This window comes from Orbicella faveolata, unplaced genomic scaffold (assembly GCF_042242905.1).
Source record: "Orbicella faveolata isolate gen_17 unplaced genomic scaffold, um_ofav_v1 contig_26, whole genome shotgun sequence".
NCBI lineage: Eukaryota > Metazoa > Cnidaria > Anthozoa > Scleractinia > Merulinidae > Orbicella > Orbicella faveolata.
In genome coordinates, this window is record NW_028301554.1 from 21,338,596 (window position 1) to 21,357,742 (window position 19,147).

Sequence of the window (19,147 nt, forward strand, 5' to 3'; positions counted from 1 at the left end):
AATTGTGTCTTTTATCCACAAGTAATGTTCTTTTTCCTTTAAGATTACAGCTAGCCCGTTCAATTTGTGTCAGTCAAGGCAAAACCTAGTCGCAAATTTGCGACTACTCTCGTTTTTCTAGTCCCAAATAAGTAAAGTTAAGTCGCAAATGCGACTGTATTGGTCTCAATTTCGAGCCCTGATCATTGTTTGATCTCATTTCCAAACACCTCGAAGTTCTCAAAAAATATTCCGCTGCGCGTCGTGTTTTAAACTCTCTTATCGGTGTTTGGAAATGTGGTCGAACTCGGTCTTTCGTGTTTGATATATTACTTCAGAAATGCAGAAAAGGGCTGCCAGCTTTCTCGCTGTTTTTGGCTTTTATTTTTTCATTTAATTAAATGTTCAGTAATAACACGTGGTTTAGGCTACTTTAAATGCTCGAACCAATAGAACGCCCTTAAGTTTAATTTTTGACACCAATTGAACATATTTTAGTATTTAGCCAATCAGATAAAGCAGAAGTCAAAATGTGTAATAAATTATTTTAACAATATGAGAAAGATGCTTACGTTGAATGCAGCTAGACATGCGTTGCTCTCAGCTCTACAGGTACCAGTTGTAACTTCATTCAGTTTTGTAGTTTTCACTTTCACATTTTGTTATCACTTTTTTAGGATTTCTTTGAGAACAGAAAGCCGCAGATTGCATTGCAAGAATTGAATTGAGGAATAACTGAAACGAAGAACGCCTGTGTGGTAAGTCAGGATTTTACACTGGTTAACAGCTAAGTAACATAGTTCGCTGCGATGGAAGGAAAATGTTTGTTTGTGAAGCGTGTACCGTTTCCTTTGTAAACATCAGAAAAGGCCAAAGAGCGGAGCTGCGATTAAATGACCTCACGGAAGCGCAATGTACATCTTCAAACTAATCGAGAAAATTTAAATTTTAGAATTTCCTTTTTCTCTGCAGAAGCCTCATACATTTAATCTACGCCGCGTTTTTTTTCCTCGCCAAACTGCAACGTGGTCTACTGATCAGGGTGTAAAATTTTACCCCTAAAACCACAACAATTTCGAGGTTCCACAACCGTGACAGAATAAATAGCGAAAATGACGACAACAAGATGTTCTTAATGTCTTGATTTGGACAGAGGAGAAAAAAGTCTAATGCTCGCACAGTTACATTTTATTTATTCCTTTAATTATGCGCAAGTTGGCGAGTAACTTGCAATGATAATTTTAGCAAATTGTCTTGACAAGTTTTTTTGGCAGCAATATTACTTTGTTTCACCGCGCGAGCTATTCCATGTCATAACGTGCGGTTTATTTGGTAAAAGGGCATTGTACGAAGACGGCAATACATTTTAAACACAATTTGGAACATTACTCATGTTCGCGTGGAAAAACCCTTTGTAAAGAGAAGAACACCTGACTTCCAAGTGCTGTAAAAGCGTTTGCGTACTTGCATTTAAGGCTCAGCCCATGTGAAGCCCGAAATCTCGAGTAGGTGACAAAATAGTGGAGAAACGCCTGCCTGGATCAGGAGAAGTGCTATTTCTCTTCAAGTTGGGAGGTATGAGTTTTGATGAAGTTGAATCTAGGCAAGAGACGTTGGAGGCGGAGTTAAGCACCTTTAAGGCCGCTGATTGTATAGAAACGTTGCAGCAGAACCAGCTGTTAAGACTAGAACTTTCTCACTGTGATGCGTGTACAATTTCGTGCGCAAAATTATGTTATATCTCCGCTCGGTCAGGAGATCATATTCATGTAAAAGAGGGGCACTGCCAGGTATTGTCTAGGTATGCTTGAAACTGCCCAACATTTAGAGAAAACGACTATTGTACACTGAATCTGCGCGTTTCTGGAAGAGTTCCGGCATCGCCCATTCGGAGCTGTTTGAGATGCCTTTCTGCACTTCCTGCTTCCTCCTAAGCTGGAAAGTCGAGAATTAACAACCCTTGAAAGGAAATGTGGGCCATACGACGCAAAGAAAAATTCTTTGTTCTCGGCAGGTTTGAACCCATGACCTCTCGCATGTTGGTTTTTGTTACGCACCTTTTCACTCCAGAAATACCTGCATTGAAAAATGCACGTAGTGGTGCGACTAAAATTCATCTGATCAACACGCGCGAGATCTGTAAGTAAAATCTTCACTTATTTGAAAAACAACTGAAGGTGGTGATAGATTATCTCAGGAAACATTTGCAGCACTTAATTTTCCTGGTTTGACAGATTTCATATTTCTCATGTCACTGCGATCATCTGTATCAACAATGATCGCTTGGACACTTGAATCTTATCATTATTAAAAGAGATGAACGCGATTCTAGTCGAAAACGCTCAGTATATAAACAACGTTATACAATGTAGTTTAGATTGCTCTCTGAAATTTAGAGATACCGTGCATGTCTGTCCGAGTACAATTGCAGTTTAAATTCGTATTTGCTTGTAAAATATTCCATACAACTGAACACCTGCGAAATCCAAACTTAATTTTAAGAGCATCAAGAAAGTGTCACAGAAGCAAATCAAGACAAATAAGAACAAGGGAAAAACGCTGATTTCAGTGAAACTGAGTAAGCCTTGTTATGCCCAGCGAGACTGCATACGAATGCGTACGTTAACAACTGCCTTTGTAAGTCTCTATCTAATGTTCACAAACATTAGAATCTTCGCCGCAAAGACCAGCTGTTTAAGTATGCTAAGTTTCAACTTGTCCTCTGTGTCGCAGTATTGACAAATTGCGCTTGTGTCATCTGTCTACACTTCAAGCAAACCACCCTGTTGAGCACGAATTTGAAACATTTCAGTTTTTAGCAGGATAAACCTTAGGAGATAACAACGAAATATCGTAGATGTGTCCGGAACTATTCAGCACTCCCAGCCTATTTTTGTGTCATACATTCCAGAGAAACGTATTATTCATTAGCCTATGTAAATCCGCCCCCTACATAGGTTTATTGTTCATCTTCTTGCGGCAGGGATTAGTTGGTCTTGACTCATATATATTTAATACTTTATTGGTATTTTCAGCTAGTTGAATTTTAATTATTTCACTTGCCTGTAAATTAATTGATTAGTTTAATACAGGGGTGTTATTCACAGAAAAGCATTGTATCTGTAGTCACTGCAACTTTGAGTTCCGCCGAATATTAATACCTTGCCATCCCTATTTATCTGTGATGGAATCCCGATTTTCCTTCTCCCTCCTATCTCAGACGACCCTAGTAAATTTACCTTCGATTTTTGAACCAACTTCTGTTCCCCTTAGTGGCTCAAAAAATCGAGACTTCACTGTATTACGACGAGCGTCCTATCCAGTGTTAGTAGCCATACTTGCGGTCGCTTCGAGAACCTCTTCGAGATACCCGGAGATATCCGACAGTATCCATACACGAGTCCCACTAACAAACTCTTCCGTAAGGTCTTCACCCAGAATACAAGTGATACACACGCACCCCACGCAGTTCGAATGTTTTGTTTACAAATATTGAATTTTACAACAAGCTTACGTGTGTCATAAATATGAGCAAACTTCCCATTGGGTAGTGCTATGTCACTTGCCCTATATTCTGTCATTCTACAGTTTTTGATTTTCTACCTGGTAACAAATTAGGAACATGGATACCTCCTGCTGCCTATTATATGTTATAGATGCTGTCGCAGGGTTTCTGGCTTTCGTCGCTTGTCAGAAGTATCAAATAGGAACTCTAAAACCGACCGACTTCGACACAGCATACTCTGGTAGTAGGAAAAAAGTTTGAACACACCATTGCAAATTGATGGGACTTCTAGATACTTTGTCGACAATCGACAGCGGGAAACTTAAACCACTTTTTATCATTTTCTTCTCCTTTCAGATGCTGCATTACACGTTTGGAAAATGGTGCTTTCTCGTCAGGAAACGTTTTTGTTATTTCTCGCGTATAACTTTGTAGGAATAAAATGTGGCTCCTCGAAAGAAACTACCGGTAGGTTTTTTTCTATTTCTTCTGTAACACAACGAAGATTCACAAGCTAATTAACACTTTAAGGTGCAAAATTAATGTAATAGTTCACATGGGAATTGTAGAAGCTGCGAAATTCGTTGAAATTTTGTCTAATTAATTCGTGCTCCCTTGATGAATTGTGTCAATTTTTTAATTTTAGTATTGGTTTTCCAAAAATTGTTATTAATTCAACGATTTCAAATTTCCTTTGAATGCCCCAAAATCTAACATTGTTAACTGTCGAGTCACTTTTATACTGAGTATAAAGTATACATGAATATAAAGTATACAAGAAGAAAAGCAATCAGCCGTCCTGCTAGATAAAACCAATTTTTCATTTCAATATCATTAAAATTCGTAAGCATTTGTTATTAGCCTAACATAAATAAAATGAGAAATTTCCATTTGAAGCTATCAAAAACGTCAACGTTTTTGCAAACAATTTTTACAGGTAACATTAAAAAAAAACTATGAAAGTCAGAGATAAGTTTGCCTGTTTGGCTTTATTTGATGTGCCTGATAAATATTCGTGAAGGAGTCTTCTTGCTCACGACATGTTATAAGACTCATGGTTTGTTAGTGCAGCTGCTGTTTCTTTACAACCTCACACTTGCTATCTACTGGTTCGTAAATATTTAAATACAAAGACAAATGTTTTGTTAATTTGTCACCGTCACTTCAATTGCAAGCGTGTACAGTGGATTGCTGTTAACCTGGCTCACCGGTTCTTGAGGCCAACTTTTCATCTATTGTACAGTGCCTCCTCTTGCTGTAGCGTAATGATAAAAAGGCAAAAGAAAAAAATCCGATATTTTTGAGTTACGTTCTTTCCCGAGACGTATTATATACGGGTCTTCCGAAGATGTAAAACATGTCAGTAGCAATGAACTTCCTGCGAGATAGGCTGACTCGTGCACAGTTGTCTGTTTTGTCAGTTCCTGATTTTGTACCATACATGTGTGAGAACATCGTTCCTTTTTTGATTTATTGAGTAGTGCCTATTCTAGGTGTCACATAATGTTAAAACAGCCATATTGCTTTGAAAACGCGAGAAAAAGGAAAGTTTTTATTTGTGTCCTTTCCCGGGATAGTGGCGTATTACATATTAGACTTCCAAAGATGCAAAACTGACAATAACAATGAACGTCCTGAGAGACGGTCAGACGCGCCGCAGTCGTCGTTTTGTGTTGGCGAGAGTCGAGGGAGACTGGGAGAAACTTGACAGTATTGGGGTGACCAGAAGAGTGCGTACGTACTTTGCAATTATGCAGCGTAATGTTCAAGCTGATCTATGCACGTGCAAAAACAAGTGCCTACAATATTTGGACAATCACAAGAGAAAATAAAGGAATCGTTTAATTTGTAGCTTCTCTCTTTATTTTAGGAAACTGTTCTTTTGATGAGAACACACTGTGCAGTTGGTCTAACGACAATCATACCGATCACTTTGATTGGCAGCTTAGGCGAGGAAGCTCTCCTAGCAATAACACAGGACCGACCAGCGATCATTCAGGTTGAGAATCCTAACTTAACGTTTTATACCTCATCTTTCCCCTTTTATTTGTTGACAAACTAAACTAGATAATGTAATAGATTAGCACATCTAAGTTGATTCTGCATCTTTTCTTTTTGCAGACATTATTATTATTGTTGTCCTTATCATTATCCTTGTCCTTATCATTATCATTATCGTTATCATTATCATTATCATTATCATCATTATTATCATTGATTACTTTTTAAAAACATATGCGTCATTTCGAAATACACTCATTGTTTACAACATAGTGTAATGTCGAAAACAAATTAATTCTGACAAAATGAAAAAAAAAACAAAACAAAACTAAGCTAATTAGCACAGTTACCGCATACAAACGATAAACTACTTACAAAGGTAAAAAAATAGGTGCTCGATGAACACATGAATCCACGGCCGTAGGTAAGTGGATTAGGAATCTCTGCAGGACCTGGGTTTAATTCAATGTCTCCAGATAACAAAAGCTTCTTTTCTGACAAGAGGTAGTTCTTAATATCAATCTGAACTCGGACAAAAATTCTGGATAACATTTATAATTCCTACCAGATCACCAACGGTTTTTTTGTTCAAATTTTGTTGTAAAAAACCGAGTAAAAAAAGACTCTTGTTCATGAGCAAGCTTGACAATCCATAGTTCTTCCCTTGAAATATCTCGAAAGGGTTGAATAATCCCTCGAAAGGGATTCGATTTTCCTTGAGAGGAATGAATTACCGCAAACAGTGAATTCGTGATTTCTGTGCCATTTGAGTCGCCCAGTGATGTAACCGGCCTGATTGCAGATTCTGTTCTACATTGCGAAATATTGTTTTAAAATTTGAGTACATGGCATTAATGTCCTCTGCATCACAAGCAACATTAGGGACCTTTATACGATGCAAAGATGGGAAGGCCAAGACGGCAACGGCAGTGGACGCAGGAAACTTTCGCGTGCCGTGTCGCCAAAGACAAAATACTTTAAGTTGTGTAATTTTCGTATAGGACGGCGACGTCAATAACTCTGGATTCATAAAAGCTTTTCATAAAACCAATGACATCCCTTTGAGAGTATAGAAATATTATCCAGTTAAGCTTAAACGATGGTGAACAGACGACACGGAACTTACTCTTGTTTATATATGTAAAGCAAACCTTCCTGATCTGTCGGTATTTAATATTGACGAAACGAGAGCTTAGACCATATTGGGCCAAACATTTTTCCTCATAATATTTAGCATATAGTAACTGCAGAGATTTACCCCATGTTTTAAAAGTTTTATTCGTGAGAAAAGTCAATTTAAAAAAAAAATCCGGTACTTCCCATTGAGAAATTTCGGCCTCTTGCACTATCTAGGAATGTCATAATGTTACAACACCTTATTACACAATTTCTGCTCTATTGTCTGTCAAATGGTCGCTTACGAGAGGTTAAAAACAATAGAAAATTTCAAACTTTTAGCTTTAAAAGCGGTCGCGATCGCTTACGAGAGGCGGTCGCTTACAAGAGGTTCCAAATATAGTGATTTGACTTGGAAACTTTTGGTATTTTGGAAAACCGGTCGCTGAGGAGAGGTGGTCTCTTACGAGAGGTGGTCGCAACCGGAGGTTCGACTGCATGTATCAGAAAAAAATAGAAAACTTTGTCTATTCACCAATTCGCGTCACTTCGAAGAGCGTGGGGAAACGAGTCTGCAGTGTCATACGTACGGTCAGCGGTTAGAGATCGTAGTCATTGACAATGCTCCGTAAACGCTGTGCTTCTGCTAGTAAATTCGCATTTTTTTTTCCTCCGTTCTAACAAGCAACTCCCTCTTACGAACATTGACAGGTTTGACTAACCGAAAGTCTACCGACAAATCAATCGTAACTAATCTTCACATATTTGGTTCCTCTCAATCGTACAGTCGTTCATTCGGGCATTAATCGGGAAACGATCTTCGCACATGCGAAGTTTGATTAAGTACAAATACTCTTTTGCTACAAGATTTTGGTTGACGGACACGCTCGATGACATAGAATCTACGGCCCCCGGCCGTAGATTCAAAAAACTAAGGACAAACTAATACCAAGACGAAACAGAAACATACTAGACATAGACATAAGGGCCATTTATACGAGGAAAATAAGCCGCGGCTTACATAAGACGCGAACTGGACCATTTATTTACTGCCTGGATTTGTTTCTCAGTAGCCCCGAGTTCACATCCTCGGCCACGCTTGTAAATAGCTAACTGGTTTGCCTCCGGCCAGTTCGGATTCTTAACAATGTTATGTTCAATTTGAATTATTTGCTTCACTTGTTTGCTCGGCCCCACTAGCACTTATGCTATAAACATTGCCGAGGGTAAATAAAGGTTATACTTTTTATTTTTTTTTATTTTATTTTTTTTTTTTATACGAGCGCGGCTTAGATAAGACGGGAAGTGCATAAGTGGTGTATAAATGGTTCACGGCTTATTCGTGACTAATTTCTCGCTTTTGTGTTGGTTGTCATAGCAATCGCGGAATTGCTCGAGCGGTCGCGCGAGCGCGGGAAACACTTGCGCTTGCGCAGTGTGAGTTCGTGTCTCACGTAGGCCGCAAACAAACCGCGATACCATTTATACGAGTGGCTTCACGTCTTATATAAGCCGCGGCTTATCTAAACCGAGTTCAAAACCCTCGTCTTACAAGAATCCGTAAGCGGAAACGTGGCAGAAAGATGTGAAACTTTTGCGGAAACACAACGGTTAACAGGCGTTTCCGCTCTCGGTTTAGTGACGTTTACTCGTGTTTACGTTTCCGTCACGTCGAGGAAACGCGGAAACATGGTATTTTGGTCCTGTGACACTAAGCTATGGTATCGGTGCGTCCCATAGACGCACCAGCTAGTTTACAGGTGCGCCAAGAAAACGAAATAAAAAAGTAAAAATGTGCTACAGGGTACAAATATTAAATTAAACTATCTAAGATTATATAACTGCTATAAACTATCTAAGAATGTATAAGAATATAAAAGATGTATGCATGCAAAAAAATGTATAAAAAAATGTATATATTGTACAGATTAAAACTATGCATAAGTAAGATTTGAGAAGGAAAAAATTGTTAAAATAGGTTGATATTTGGCGTCTGATGTCCACGTCACTTAGTGCACTGAGTCACGGAGTCCGGGAGGCTGTTCCATAATTTGGATCCAAAGTAGCGCCATAGTAGGGTATACCTTAGGGAGATTAAGAATGTTAGTACCCCTCAAGTTATCGGACGAATTCCTAAGTTGTATTAAGTCACGCAAGCAGGCGGGGCTAGGTACGTTGATTGTTCAAAAAAATTGAGGAGGCGACGTTGTAAGCTCGCTGCTCAGCTAATGTTGGTTTATTTAGAGTGTTGTTATTCTAGTGCAGCTCTATTTAAGTGTTCCAATATTGTTATATTATTACAATATTATTTTATTTGATCTGCTCCTTGATTGAACCTCACGAATGTTGATTTAATGATATTCCCCCGCACGGGCCTCAATGGCAAGCTACGGTAGTTCCAGTTCAAGAATACGAAAATGGCCTATTGACTAGAATTCGTTATCCACAGGAGAGAAATTTCATTGTTTAGGAACACCACTGTGGCCTCTGGGATGTGATGGGTTAATTATAACTTTTTGTGAGAGAATTCATGTATGTGCTGACAAAAGACAACGACAGAGAGAAAAGTATTATATCATGAAGATATGATTGATCATCGCAGTGATCAATCATATCTTCATATGATCAGTCATATCTTCATATCGTTCTCCGCAGTTCAAATATATGGTCTTTCATATATTCACTTGTAAAGTATTATATTGTTAGATACAATGCATCGACCGAACTAAAAAGTAACGTTTTCCCAGACCTTACAAGATAAAATAATTGTAGTGTACTTCACTCATAAATTAATACATTAAAATTTTCCTTCTTCTAGGTGATGGCTCATATATCTGCATCGACACTTCACTTCCTCGTAAATATGACGAGAAGGCCAGGCTCAACAGCCCTTGGCTGAGAGGCGCACAGCGGATGACGTTTTACTACTTCATGTACAGCAGCACTGTTGAGTCCCTGTCTGTGTATGTTAGAAGCAATGGTAGTGATCGTGACGAAAGGATATGGAGTCGCTATGGTAACCACTTATCAAGCAACTGGACTAAGGGCTGCGTGGCTGTAAACATCAGTGGGACCTACCAGGTAGAAACCTTTTGGGCTAAATTATGCGGTTATTTCTTTAAAGCTGTTGAAAAAAGAAAAAAAATGATGTTAGTGCACGTAAAACTCTTGCTTACGTAGTTTACAGCGAGCACTAAAAGTCCCTACGGGACTTTAAAACAACAGTTTGTTTTAGATATGAAAGACTTATGTTAAGGGTCTTTTATTTTAATCTTATTACCTAAATATCTCTATTTACTCATTCCAGGTTATAATCGAGGGTGTGGCTGGCATGGCATTCGTTTCTAACATCGCCGTTGATGACGTCACTTTCAGCACGAACTTGACTTGTGTGTCATTTGGCAAACCAACGCCACCTGAAACATTTGAAGGTAATGTTTTCCTTACTCGAAGTTACTCGTGTTCCTCTTCATTTACCTCGCGTTATACTCTGTACTAGACGCAATCCTGATCGCAAATACCAGGCAATCAGAATATTTCATAAGGAACTGAGTTTTCTTCTTAATTCTCACCGCAAAGCTGTCCGTAGCTAGCAGTCAATACTCAGTTGTGAATGAAGAGATCCCTGTTCATAAGGTTAACTTTTAACTCCTAGTTATCTGTTTGAATTTTGAATTCTAGTGAACTGTACCTTCGATGAGAGTTACTGTGGATGGCGTAAGATTTTAACACCGCCCAATGACCGAATCGGTTGGTGCCGAACGAGATCTGGAAACCAAAGCCAAGGGAATGGACCGAGTCAGGATCACACAGGTAACCAAAACATATTAATGACAATGTAGGGGGTCTAAATTGGTGGGATGGAAAGAGGGTTACCTTGTTATCACATATTAACTCATCAAGCTTCTCTTCGCAATCCGCCGTAGGAAAAAAGATGGCGACTGGTACATTTACCCATAGTTCTTAGCGCACGGAAACTTAAACAACGCTCATAAAAACGTACAGAAAAGTTCTAAAACCTTCAAACCTAAAAGACACAATGTCGTTCGCACATGAAAAATACTGCAAAAATATGGCTTTCCTTGTACTTTACGGGCTGTATAAGGTTCGCATGGTATTGTGGTAAAATGTACAGCCGCCATCTTTTTCCTACGGAGGATTGTGAAAGGTGTCATTGGGGTTTAAACGAGAGAGGGACTGTTTTAGACAACGAAGAGTTTGTTTGCAGTTTAACAGAAGTCACGTGTTTGTAATTTAATCAGAAAATATACTGTTTTCTCAGTGTGGTGCATTCCTCGCCGTATAGTGACTTTTCTTCAGCATGCCTCTTATTCTTTAGGAGGTGGAGAGTATATTTACGTTGAAGAATCACAATCTGCGCAAGTGAATCAGTTTGCACAGCTGTTGAGTCCGCTCATCCGGGGCCCGAAATGTCTCCGCTTCTATTACTACATGAATGGAAGCGATATTGGAAATCTTGATGTGTTACTTTGGCCTCGAGAACAGCAACACAGTTACTTGATGTGGCGAAGGTCCGGTAAACAGGCTCATCAATGGATGAAGGCTAGTGTCGATGTTGGCTACACTGGCGAGTTCCAGGTAGGTGGGGAGTAGATTTTTCAGGTTCTTATATGTTCTGAAGGTATTTTTGAGATGCGGGCAGATCGAAGAAAACTCGGATACGGAGAATAGTAATGGTAAATCTTAAAGGAACAATCATGATTTTACATAAGAAAGATATAGGTTTCTCGATACAGTTTTTTCTGGACCATACCAAGCATTTTCAATCAGCTCCTCGTTTCATTATCGTAACGATAAGAAAATTTCATCGAAAATCAGCCAAACGTTAAATTATAGAAGGAGTGATCGTAAGATCAAGTCTAGCTCTCGAGATCGCGAAAAAGAGTTCCAAAAAAGTTTATACTGAACACTGAAATGTTTTTATTGCAGTTTTCCTTCCAAGCAACAATTGGCAGAAACTATGCTGGGGGTATAGCTTTAGATGACGTCACATTAAGTAGTGGACTTTGTGAACACGAAAGTGAACCCCAGAACAATCGACAAGGTATTAATGTTACCTGTACTACATATGGTAATTTATTTCTCTGTGATATAAATGTGTTAAGTGTAGAATGAATAATGTTAAATAACCATGCACGACCATCTACTATTAAGGTGTTACTAAATTTGACCATCTGCCTATCGTTTATTTTTCAAGGAAATTGCAACTTTGACAGCAACTTTTGCTTCTGGAGGAATGATTTAAATTTTAATTTCACATGGACTCAACGAAGATATAATACTCCAAGCTCGGGGACTGGACCAAGCGCCGATCATACATCAGGTGACGTCAGGTTTACAGTCAGGACACTCAGCTATCATGAACACATGAACACATTTTTTTGTACAGGTTTTTTGGCACTCTAGAATGAAAGCTCTTCGTATAATGTACAAGGTTAACCTATTAACTGTGTAAAAGAATATACTGAGTTAAAATGTAAAATACATTTGTTAATATGAAGAGCTAGAAAGTGTCAAGTGTTGACTGTTGGAATGTCCTCACTATAGCTCTCTAACGTGATACCCGCTTCTGTGATATGCAATGACATTGTTTCTTTAGTTCCCAGTGTTTCTATAGTTCTAGATTACTCAAGCGTGGTTATCTCGCTTAACTCAAGATAATGGCTTTGTTATTCCTTGTTATGTGGAAACATAACAAGTAATGGTAAATTTTGAAAGAAAGAAAAAGGAGAGCAAACAGACAGAAACTTATCACAATACCTGTAAATGTCATCAAAATTGCAATTACTTTTACTAATAATTTTCTTTTTTAATCAAGGAACTGGTATGTACATTTATCTTGAAACCTCTAGTCCACGACAGCTAGGAGACACTGCGCGACTTGAAAGTCCTTGGATGCAGGGACCGCAATGTATGACGTTCTTCTACCACATGTATGGCGCCACCATGAGCTGTGTTGTTGTATACATAAAATTCCAGGCTACAAACAGGTTAAAACCTGTTTGGTTGAGGTGTCGAGATCAAGGAAACCATTGGATACAAGGAAAGATAAGCATCAACGAGACTTCAAGTTATCAAGTGAGTTGTAAAATGTTTGTTATACAGCGTTTGATAAAAAAAAAAATGATCAGATATGAAATAAAATGTGTTGCCCTAAGGCCAGCAAATATACAGGGCATTCGTTTCTATCGTTGGTCACAAAGTGTGCAAGGAAAAATAAGCATTAACGAGACTGAGTTGTAGATGTTTAATGTTTTCAATTGTCATGCTGTCAGCCTCTGGCCAACAGACCTAACATTTCGCTGTTATTATCAGTCACAAAGTATAATATTGACTGCTCGACCTGGGGGAATATATCTTGTAAACAAGGCTACTTTTCTTTGTTGTTCATTACTAGATAAGTGTTGACGGAATTAGAGGTAGCAGTGATAAGGGGGATGCAGCACTGGACGACCTTTCGTTTGAAAGAGGAACTTGTAATCAAACAGGTAGTAATAGTGTACCTACCGTTATTTCACGGTATCGATTTCTCAGTCCATTTCAACTACCCCAAGAATTGCTTATATCTGCATGTTGTCAATTAACTTATAACGCGTCTGCCAACTAACCAAACAGGTAATTAACTTGTTCTCCTGTTTCTCGCTTAACTTTGGGTATTTTTTGCGTTGATTTGCATCGTTTTCAGCGTAGCACTGTGTCTTTACGATTATTTATTTTAATCGTGAATCTTGTTGTCCATGTCAGCGAGTAAATGGCAACACTACGCCTATTAATATTAATCTAGATATATTTAGAAATCAGATTGTATAAAGTTACTCAATGCATTTCTTTATTCCTGGATATTTCATTTGCAGAAGAGACGATATACTACGTGTACTCTTACAATGGCAAAGACTTTCGAATTTTCACTCAACCCTCCGAACACAGTCTGTACTTCGAAGAATTCCGATTCACTCTCGGGCATCCACGAGGAAATCCGAACGAGACAGCATACTTTATCTACTCTGAAGCTTCAAGCGGTGAAAGTTTTGTCACATCACAGTTGGATCCTTCTAGCTATGACAGATTTCCATTAGATGTTGTCCTCCTAAATAAGGAGAGAGTGGGAAGTAATTCCAGGAGAGTTTATTTGATCGACAGGAGTAATTATGGACCAATGATTAGCCTCTATGATCACGGAAATGTGATTTGTTGCAAAGCAAAACAAACATTCTCTTTTTATGCTCACAGTGTCACTGAAGGTAAGGAAAAAGTTCCTATATTTTTTGAAGCAGGTTCCAAAAGGAAAATTGAATGACTGGACGGTTATTCAATGGATATCAAAAATCGAGACAAGACTCTACTTTTATTATGAAAAGTTATTTCAGCGTCCAGGATGCTTCAAAACTGGAGTTCAGAGTGTTTATCTCGCATGTTCAAAAATGTTGTTCCTAGAAAGAAGGGTTCTGTCCCAAACCTTAAAGGATAATCTTTGATCTCTGATTGGGGATCATGTCACGCTATGTTTCTGCCGAGTTGTCGTGAAAACCATTGGTAAACAATGTAAGTGACACGTGGCTACCTCCTCTTTAGGTTGGCTAGTCAATTATTGAGTTCTAAAACGTTTTTAGAAAGAATCAACATTAAATGTGTGTTTCGGGTCTGGCAGCGTGATTATTATTTTTTGGGCGGCGAGGTGTGAAGCCCTCCACAGTTCCCCGTTTTCCCTTTCCTTTCTGCTCCCTACATTTCTTATTACATGTTTTGTTTCTCACTCAATGACCTTTGAAGCGAACAGACCTGCTTTACCTGATGCCTTTCTTTTTTTACATTTTGTGTTTCACACAACATATGATGTCACGCATGTCATACGTGTATGCCATCCATGGAACACATGGATGTCACGCACGTGTCATTTTCATATAGCGTGTAATAGATGTTGGTCTGGTCATGCTGAATGGTCCTCTGAATGGTCGGGGATAAATTTTACAAGATAAATCTGACGACTAAAAAGTAGCCCTTACTACTTGTTGCATATTTTGTCTGTTGTAGAGTTTTCGGGACAGGCTCTCGGAGTTTTGCGTGAAGTGTGGTATCAGGTAAATAACCTTCAAAGCGGAGTAGCCACTATTCGCGAACAGCCCGTTTTCAAGACTCCACCTCACAGCCAGATGATTTTGCGGGATTTCGATGCACCAGTCGACGTAGCAGACTATTACGTTCAACGATTAACAAGCTACATACAGGTAAACGTTCGATTTACCATTAAAACGCGCTTCAAAAAAAGTGGTAAAGGAGAAGCAGTTTCTTTGTATTTCTGTCGGGCAACTGGCTATGCCTTAACGTTTTGAATACTAACATTATTGTTGGGAGTTAGGATGCTACTGCTACTATACCAGCAACTGCCAAGTGATTTTTAATTAGTACCGTTTGCCATAAGAATGGCACGTTCTTCCCCGACGAAGAGTTATGAAAATAACGCCTACGGAGTGGTATTACAACAAAACTTTGGTTGAGTATTCGCAGCAATCAACACATATGTGTTTCTGTTCCTTGCTTTTAGGTCCCTGATAGTGGTAATTATACATTTTACCTGTCATGCGATGATTGGTGTGAATTGTGGAAGTACGATGTAGATGAGTTTGGTATGGAAAACCAGAACAAGAAATCTGAGGAGAGCTTAACCAAGAAACCAATCATTGCTCTTTATGCATGGACTGGGCGTCTCCAGTGGAACAAGTGAGCGACACACAAACATTTCTTTGAAAGTTTCTTTTTGAACTTGAATATTTTTACGTCAGTTACCCGGGATGTTTTCCTCTATCTTACCCTTCTGTCTCCCTTTTTTAAGATACCGACAACAAATGTCGCAACCAATTTTTCTCGTCAAAAGTCATATTTATCAAATGGAGGTCTTTATGCGTGAAATTTGGCGTGGAGACCACGTATCTGTGGGCATGCGCACACCAAGTGGAAAGTATGAACGCCCTATTCGTGGAAGAAGACTGTTTTGGATTAAACCAGGTAACACTGCAGTGTTCTTATTTTAAACCCGACCATGTATTTACCATTATTAAAAGAAACCTTGACTGTCATGAATCTAGTGCTTTGCGACGCAAGAAAAGACTGAAAAGATTCTATGGGGCAAGTTTAGCGTTAGGTAAAGAATTACTTAAATTGAAAAAGTTTCTCTTGGTCATCCACGGGGAAATCCGAACGAGAAAGCGTACTTTATCTACTCTGAAGCGTCCAGCGGCTAAAGTTTTTTCGCGCTAAATTAAATCCTTCCAAAGTTAAATCTTTCCAACTGTAACAATTTTCCATGAGATGTTGATGTTTTAATCAACAAGAAAGTGGGACGCAATTCCAGAAGGGTTTACAGGAGTAGTTCGCCTCCGTTTGCTCGGAAATTGCATATTCTACTTGTCATACTACATAGTTTAAGACATTGATATTAACTTTTTTATATCGCATTTGGTTCGTGCAAAATTCATGTTAAACCGGTTTTAAAATATCGGTTGCCTTAGGAAATACATAATACCAAACTTCAATCCATTTTCAAGTACTGCCGGTGTAACTTTCACATTGATCTAATGAAAAGAAGACTAGTGACAAGCTGTTTGAAAAGTTTTGGTATGGTCCAAAAAAACTGTATCAAGACACCGTAAATATAGCGCAGTTGCCTGACAAGCTTTATGATTATGCGTTGTGATTGGTTTGTTCATTGTATTTATTTTTGTTTTACTTTCTTTCATGCAGTAAGTTCATTGTCACAGAGTAATATGACACAAAGGTCAAGTGTTCTGTTACCATTTGATCCCCTAATGGCCATTGATAGATCTTACGCCACTTGCTATCGTTCCGAAAAGGTAAGAAATTGTGCAAGAGTAAACATACAAATGAAACAAAATAAACGAAACGAAACCGAGGAGAGGGAGGCTTGAAGCTAGGACCTCCGGATTACAATACCAGCGGCCTAAACTATTCGGCCACATTCCCTCATTACAGTCGCCTCAAACATAACATTCGCTTGTCATATATGAACACAAATGGTGGGAGTGTTGCATGCGGTGATGGTGGAGACAAAGTGTACCGTGTCAGCTTTTCCTTACAGGCGTTATAGTTTCTTTTCCATCAGTTTATTAGAAGTTTAATCAATTAAACTGTGATTGATGTTCTGTTTGCTTCACATCCTCGTCACAGCATTATTGGCTCGTAGCCAGTCCTGCCAAATCACGTCCGTTAGTATGCAGTAGGTCAGATTCAATGTCTGACTATTTTGAATATTTGTTTCTGTATGGAAACTCGTGTGACAAAGCTCCCAGTGGTTTACCCCATTAATACATAGATCTAGCAAGGCCTAAAAGCGGAGCTCCTGGGCCGGGTTGTTCAAAGCGCGATCACGCTAACACAGGATAAGCGAGAATTTTGATTTGAGTTTTGTAACTTTGCGGTGAGGTGTTCTGTATATTGTTTGGCCTTCTGTTTTGAGTTTTAATAATCTCAAACTGCACGAAACAAAAGCAGTGAAAAACATGTGAAAACAAGACATAGACATACTTTATTTAACGTGGAAAAGTACACACTTAGCTGTTCGCTAGTTTCCAGGTGCTCCACGATTTAAATTAAGTAATGTACAACATTATAAAAGCGTTAAAAAATGGTATTTACATCAAGGTAATTTAAAAATCACTTAAAAAAAAAAAAAAAAACGAGCTAAAAGCGATAAAATATAATCAAAGTGTATTAAACATGAAAATCAGTTTGCCGAATCTTTTTCAAAAAGTCTTTTGAGCCTGCCATGAAACGAATATCACGAGTTAGCATATTCCACTGCTTTGCTGCAGCATAACGCCACGACTTTTAAAGACCATATCTGGTAGTGTTCACTTTAGGTATGGAAAGATTAAAATTTCCGCGAAGATTGTACGCTGTTCTCTTCTCAGTTATAAGATTTTTGAAACTGGATGGAGCCCTGCCTTGAATAATATTGTTCACAGTCAGTAACATGTCTTGAGTGCGACGATTTTCTAAGGTTGATGTTGATCCGATACGCCCTAAGAGCGCTTCGTACGTCGAGATCTCGTCGCTGTACACAAATCTCAAGGCCCTCGCATTTGTTCTTTCCAGTTTTTCTATATTCCTTCTTCCACAGTGATACCAAACCTGACTACAATAAGAAAAATATGGTAAAATAAAAGCTCGACACAAGGATTCCTTCGTTTTGCAAGGTAGAATGTTCTTTAACCTGCTTAGAGCGTTTATTTGGCTCCCCACCTTGCGTCCGCAATGTGTGAATCAAATTTTAGTTTTTCGTCTAAGTTATGCCCAGTAGTTTTATCTCCTTGGATACTGGAATCTCTTTACCCGCACATTCGATGCTGATGCCACACTGATTTGCACTTCCTAACACCATGGCGTTATATTTTGTCGGGTTGGCGATCATTCCGTTTTGTTTAAACCAAGAGGTGGCATTGAACAGATCTTGGTTAATCATGTTTTCTACTGCGCGGGGACATTCGTTTGAAGCATGTAAATTGGTGTCGTCTGCAAAGCTTAATAAGCTGCTCTAGTTTATAGTATAGGCCAAATCATTCATAAAAATATTAAAAAGAAGCGGTCCTAATATTGACCCCTGGGGTACACCACTACGAACGACATTCCACTCCAAAACAAGAAAAATTTGTACTTGAGTTAACTTTTAATTCGGGGTTAGAATTAAGCAGCTTTCGAACAGTCTGGCCCTAATTACAACAAATTAACTTAACCTGACTCCGCGGTCAACTTCCAAAAACAAGTGACCTCGATGAATTCTAAACTTGAGCCTGCGATATGGTTACGTAATACTGGTCAGCGGATACTTTGTTTTGACAGGGGTCAATTGACCATAACATGGATGTCCAATATTAAAGTAGGACGCTATAAACTCTTTCAACCTGTTCGCTGGAGTATGTCCTCCATCTTGTGTGACTCCGTCGTCGTGCGTACGAGCCCACGAGCAATGCCGCTAGCCATGATAACCATGAAAAAATCGATTTACGGGTTTCCTTTTTTTTCCTATATGAGTATGGGGCTCCGCTTGGCGGCCCTTCGGCCGCCGGAGCTCCGCTATTATGGCATGCTCTGCCCCAGCTCTACTCTCGGCCAATCCCCACTTAGTAAAATCCCTTTGTTTCAGATTGACCCTGCCTTTGTTGCTTCCTGTCCTCCATCTCTCAACTGGTAGCTTTTTCCTTGCTCACTTCTTCAACTACCCTTCGTCAGAATGTAGATCACCTGACACTAATGTAATGTTTTTATTTGCATCACAGTTGTTTTTCTTATTTCTTTCTATTAGGTAATTGAAGTTGTCTAGTTAATAAAGGTCTGTTGGTAGGGAATAGGTCCGGATATCTCAAGGATGGTACCATTGTATCATGCGACGTATTGTCCTCCCAAAAGAGCAGGCCTTTCCTAGTCCATCCTATGCTAAAATCTAACTGCCATCATCTTTGCTTCTTTGTGTATACTCCACCTATGCTCCACCGTGGGTGGAGCAGGGACCAA

At 39.0% G+C, this 19,147-nt stretch overlaps 2 protein-coding genes across 2 annotated transcripts; both read left to right on the plus strand.

Annotated features, from left to right (window-relative positions):
* The first annotated feature begins 8,701 nt into the window (after positions 1 to 8,701).
* Positions 8,702 to 12,028, plus strand: LOC149108508 (MAM domain-containing protein 2-like). The gene is made up of 7 exons (XM_089295288.1): positions 8,702 to 8,771; positions 9,420 to 9,682; positions 9,909 to 10,032; positions 10,283 to 10,414; positions 10,941 to 11,200; positions 11,552 to 11,666; positions 12,012 to 12,028. Exons 1-7 carry the CDS (start codon positions 8,702 to 8,704, stop codon positions 12,026 to 12,028), a joined length of 981 nt encoding a protein of 326 aa, XP_089151414.1.
* Positions 12,029 to 13,359: 1,331 nt separating this feature from the next.
* On the plus strand, positions 13,360 to 16,545 carry LOC149108509 (uncharacterized). Its single transcript, XM_089295289.1, has 6 exons — positions 13,360 to 13,369; positions 13,477 to 13,863; positions 14,654 to 14,847; positions 15,165 to 15,340; positions 15,453 to 15,625; positions 16,361 to 16,545. Exons 1-6 carry the CDS (start codon positions 13,360 to 13,362, stop codon positions 16,543 to 16,545), a joined length of 1,125 nt encoding a protein of 374 aa, XP_089151415.1.
* Positions 16,546 to 19,147: the final 2,602 nt, after the last annotated feature.